Raw genomic sequence first — 5000 nt, 5'->3', positions numbered from 1 at the left:
TGTGTGTGTGTGTGTGTGCGCGTGTGTCAGCGTGTGTGTGTGTGTGTGTCAGCGTGTGTGTGTGTGTGTGTCAGCGTGTGTGTGTGTGTGCGCGTGTGCGTGTGTGTGTGTGTGCGTGTGTGTGTCAGTGTGTGTGTGTGTGTGTGTGTGGGTCTGGGGGCGTGTTTGTGTGTGTGTGTGTGTGTGTGTGTGTGTGTGTGTGTGTGTGTGTGCATCTGTGTGTGTGTGTGTGTGTGTTTTCCAGTATAATGAAAATACGGAATTGAGAAGGCCATCATAAAAACCTGAATGCCATTTCCTTGTTTTGGGTGTGCTGGATAATATACATTTTGGATTAACAAGATGCAAGATAATAATCCTTTGAACGGATATTTCCCGACACGAGTCCAGCACAAAAGCCCATCTGTACCCATTCATCCAAGGGTTTCAGAGGAAATAGGATTCCAGATTTTTACCGATTTTCATAACTCAAATATTTCCATTATAATAATCTGAAATCCCACTGAAGGCATTGAAAGGGTAAATTAGAAACAAGTACAGCTGAGCTGGTGGATTAGTGTCAGAAAATATTCAATCACGGAATTTTTATCTTCAAGACTTTTATCATCCTGTAATTGGAAAGTGTGGTTTTGAGGGATGTTTACTGAAGGGAAAGGTTTCATTCTGACTTGATCTCACTCTGGGAGGGGGGGGGGGGGTAGACCGTACGTCTCATTCTCTATGACAGGTACTGCGTTATTCATCTGACTGGGGGGCCAGAGCTTCACCACTCATCAGGGCTGATTAGCACAGCCAACCCACTCAACACGCCTCACAATAATACCAGGGAATCAAACGCTTTGCTGGACCTTAGCGTGTTATGATTCGGCATTGAGGCAGCCTATACCATAGAGAGTAAGGCGCTTGACTGGGACCAGGTAGGTTGGTGGTTCAAGCCCCGGTGTACATTACATTACATTACATTATTGGCATTTGGCAGACGCTCTTATCCAGAGCGACGTACAGTTGATTAGACTAAGCAGGAGACAATCCTCCCCTGGAGCAATGCAGGGTTAAGGGCCTTGCTCGAGGGGCCCAACGGCTGTGCGGATCTTATTGTGGCTACACCGGGATTAGAACCACCAACCTTGCGTGTCCCAGTCATTTACCTTAACCACTACGCCATAGTCACCTGTGGCTACAATAATATCAGTGCAGCTGTTTTGGATAAACGTGACAGCTAAATCACTAATCTAATGTAATGTAATGCATTGGTTTGACCATGGAAAGAAAGCAGGGTAATCCAAGTTATAAAAAGTGGGTCACTTATGCACTACCAGGTCACTTATGATTCTACAACTGCTACTCTGTGAAAGAGTGCAGTTCCACACTTAGTACCTTCACAAAGACCCTCCAGGATATGACCTTACATGTACGCTGAGGTAGCTTAACCACCCCACACACACTACTGTGGTCGAGATATTCTGACAACAGGCTGCCCGAATACTCTGTGTGTCTCTGTCTTGCGCATTGCATTAAACCTGAAATCTCTGAAGAGAAGCTGTCAGCGTGTTCTTCAGAGTCCTGCATCTCACTCACTCACTCACTCACTCACTCACTCACTCACTCACTCACTCACTCACTCACTCACTCACTCACTCACTCACTCACTCACTCACTCACTCACTCACTCACTCACTCACTCACTCACTCACTCACTCACTCACTCACTCACTCACTCACTCACTCACTCACTCACTCACTCACTCACTCACAACACCAGTCTTTAGTCCATGGCTCAAACAGTAGTCAGCTGAACCCCTGACCCCAGAGACAGGCTGGCTGCAGTACTCACCCACGGCCAGTAGGGGCTGATAGTGGTTGATGTTCTTGGTGGTGAGGGGGGGGCACATTCGCAGGGCGAAGGGGGGCAGGGGCAATCCGGAGAGGAGCCCGGTCAGGAGGAACTTCAGCTGCACCTCCTGCGGCGCCGGGAGGGACGCGGGTTCGCTTCCCGAAACCAAACTCTGACCTGCAGGACACACGGAGAGAGAGAGTGCGGTCAAACTGGGCGAGAAGCCCTCATTCTTCCCCAAGGTTAAAAACATAGAGCATCCATCAAAACATCTCCACCACGAATCCAAATTCGGCCCGAGTTTTCTTTTCTCCCAGCTAATTAGCCGAACAATTAGTGCTACTGATTGGCCAGACTGGCGTCACACCTGACTCCCAGGTAAAGGGAGGATGAACACACCTGCCTCCCAGGTAAAGGGAGGGTGAACACACCTGACTCCCAGGTAAAGGGAGGGTGAACACACCTGACTCCCAGGTAAAGGGAGGGTGAACACACCTGACTCCCAGGTAAAGGGAGGCTGAACACACCTGACTCCCAGGTAAAGGGAGGGTGATCACACCTGACTCCCAGGTAAAGGGAGGGTGAACACACCTGACTCCCAGGTAAAGGGAGGGTGAACACACCTGACTCCCAGGTAAAGGGAGGGTGGACCTGGAGGACCTGGAGGACCGTGATTTGATGAGCCATGACAGAGAGGATGATGGGAAAACCCCCGACTCCTGAAGCATGACTGGACATCCCTTGGAACTCCAGACCATAATTACAGGGGAAAACGCAATAAATCATGCAGCTTCTCACAGTTATAACATGAAACTTGCAAGTTTATAACGGCCTAATTTCACTGATGAAACGTCTCCGCACCGCGTGTGATTTAACGGAGATAATTACTTTTCATTTCTCATAATGTGTGAGCCACCTTCAAACTGTCACCCCCGCAGGTGGAACACAAACCCGCTCCAGTTAATTTTAGTTCTGGCTGTCACCGAGGCGATGAAGATCAGAGACTCTTCCTCGTGTAAAGATATTTAAGCCTGGAGCCAATTAAAAGCCACTTAAATTACCTACAACAGGTGTGAGCCAGGTAACAGGAGAGGGAATGAGGCCAATGTTCCCCACGCCAGCAATCTGAGACACACCATTAAACACGGAAAATGGAGTCTGCTAATGAGGAGTGATATGTTTACATTCACACAAATGCATTTATGTATTCGTGTATTAGTTACATTATTATTATCGCCTCTTACCTTCTGGTTCTGCTCATTTCTGGCTACCAGACCCACAACTGTGTTTGTAATGGCTTTAGTTAAACTGCATAATCAGTGGTTTTATTGATTTTCCGCTCTGAATGAGTTTTATGTGTAAACTCACTGCTTGCATCTCTTGGCCAGGGCCTCCCTTGAAAAAGGGATGGCAATCACAATGGGCCTAGATAAATAACAGTACAAAAGTCAGGGCTTTTCTGGATCTCACTGAAACCGGCAAGCCTTTAATTCATATTTGGAGACATATTTTCTTATCAGATAAGATTCAAAAGTAATCGTTGATGGGTTGATTTTATGATGGACGTCTCTATTAGCCCCTGTGATATCCATTTCAAAATTAGAAAAGGACACAGGAAGTGGCAGGGAGAACAGGAAGTGAGAAGAATGATTAAGAAAGTAAGTGGGCAGAACAGCAGACGGCACCTCATACCTGACGGTCGATACCACTAAGCCCTACAGCACAAAGAGCAGGTAATTACACGAACACCTCTCTACGTGTACCTGGCGGTCGAGCTGCACATTCACGCCTGTTTTCCGTTCTGGTTCCTCAGTGGTGGAATGACTTGCCTACCACTGTCAGGACAGCAGAATCCCTCCCCCTATTTCGACGCAGACTCAAAACCCACCTTTTCAAACTCTACCTTAGTCCTCCCTCCTGATTTCCCCTGCCCCTCCTTTCTGATATCCCTATCCTTGTCTAACCCTCCCCCCCAAAAAAAATAAATAAATAAATAAATAAAAAATAAAATGCACTTATGATGACAACTATGTTTGGAACAGCATTTCATGTGTATTTTGCGAGTTCTGGATGTGATGCTTTGACTTATGGTAGAACCTATGCACTTGTAAGTCGCTTTGGATTAAAAGCATCTGCCAAATGACTAAAATGTAATGCAACACGCCCAAAACCAGGCCACAGCGCAGCGATCCTGTTCTTAACGTGCCGTCTACACTACCTCCCGAGAGCAGGCCCCTGGCCCCGCCTGAGCACGGCGTGTTCAGGTGAGAGGCAGCGCGCTTGCGCTTAACGCCAAACACAGCCCAGGGAGAACCCTGCTAGCGCTCACTCAGCGCCGCGACTACGCTAACAGGCCCCCGGAACCTGAGCGACACACACTGAACACACCTCCACCTGCAGACTGACACACACTGCACCCAGCACTGCGGAGAGGGAGAGAGAGAGAGAGAGAGAGAGAGAGGGAGAGGGAGAGGGAGAGGGAGAGGGAGAGGGAGGGAGAGGGAGAGGGAGAGGGAGAGGGAGAGGGAGAGGGAGAGAGAGCTGATGGGGAGTGAGATGGAGGGAGTGAGGGAGGGAGGCAGGGTGGGAGAGAAAGAGGGAGAGAGAGCTGATGGGGAGCGAGATGGAAGGAGTGAGGGTGGGAGAGAAAGAGGGAGAGAGAGAGAGAGATAGGATGAGAGAGAACAGGAGCAATAGCCAGTGAATATGGCAAGTGAGTGCATAAGAGAGGAGTTCTGCCTGTTGAAGTTAAGGACAAGGAGGATTACCGATCATGGTGTTGAGGGACAGATCCAGGATCTTTTTCTGGTTCTGACCCAGAGGAGTACTGCCGAACGAACCTGGAGAGTACAGCGGTGACAGCCCAGAACTGAGAGAGAGAGGGAGGGAGAGAGGAACAGAGAGAGAGAGGGAGAGATGGAGAGAGAGAGAAAGAGAGAGGGAGTGAGAGAAAATAATTTGCTAATAAGAGAAAATAATTCAAATTTATTCAAATTAGAAACCAAATTATAAACCATTAGCAACTGAGGCTTTTCCCCCCAAGGATCTTATGACAGCAATATTTATTGAAAAAAATTATCCTTTCACCTCATGATAAATAACTAAGAAATATGAAAATAAAACTGTTTGCGGATGCATATGTATGAGTGTCTGTAGGGATGGGTAG

At 47.9% G+C, this 5000-nt stretch overlaps 1 protein-coding gene across 1 annotated transcript in view; it reads right to left on the bottom strand.

Annotated features, from left to right (window-relative positions):
* wdr11 (WD repeat domain 11) overlaps positions 1-5000 on the bottom strand; it is a 57079-nt gene that overhangs the window by 34448 nt on the left and 17631 nt on the right. The window contains 2 exon segments of the mRNA XM_061227591.1: positions 1835-2011; positions 4603-4703. Of these exon segments, the coding sequence (XP_061083575.1) occupies positions 1835-2011; positions 4603-4703 (278 nt within the window).

This window comes from Conger conger, chromosome 18 (assembly GCF_963514075.1).
Source record: "Conger conger chromosome 18, fConCon1.1, whole genome shotgun sequence".
In the NCBI taxonomy this organism is placed as follows: Eukaryota; Metazoa; Chordata; class Actinopteri; order Anguilliformes; family Congridae; genus Conger; species Conger conger.
This window is presented reverse-complemented; position numbering and strand designations above follow the sequence as displayed.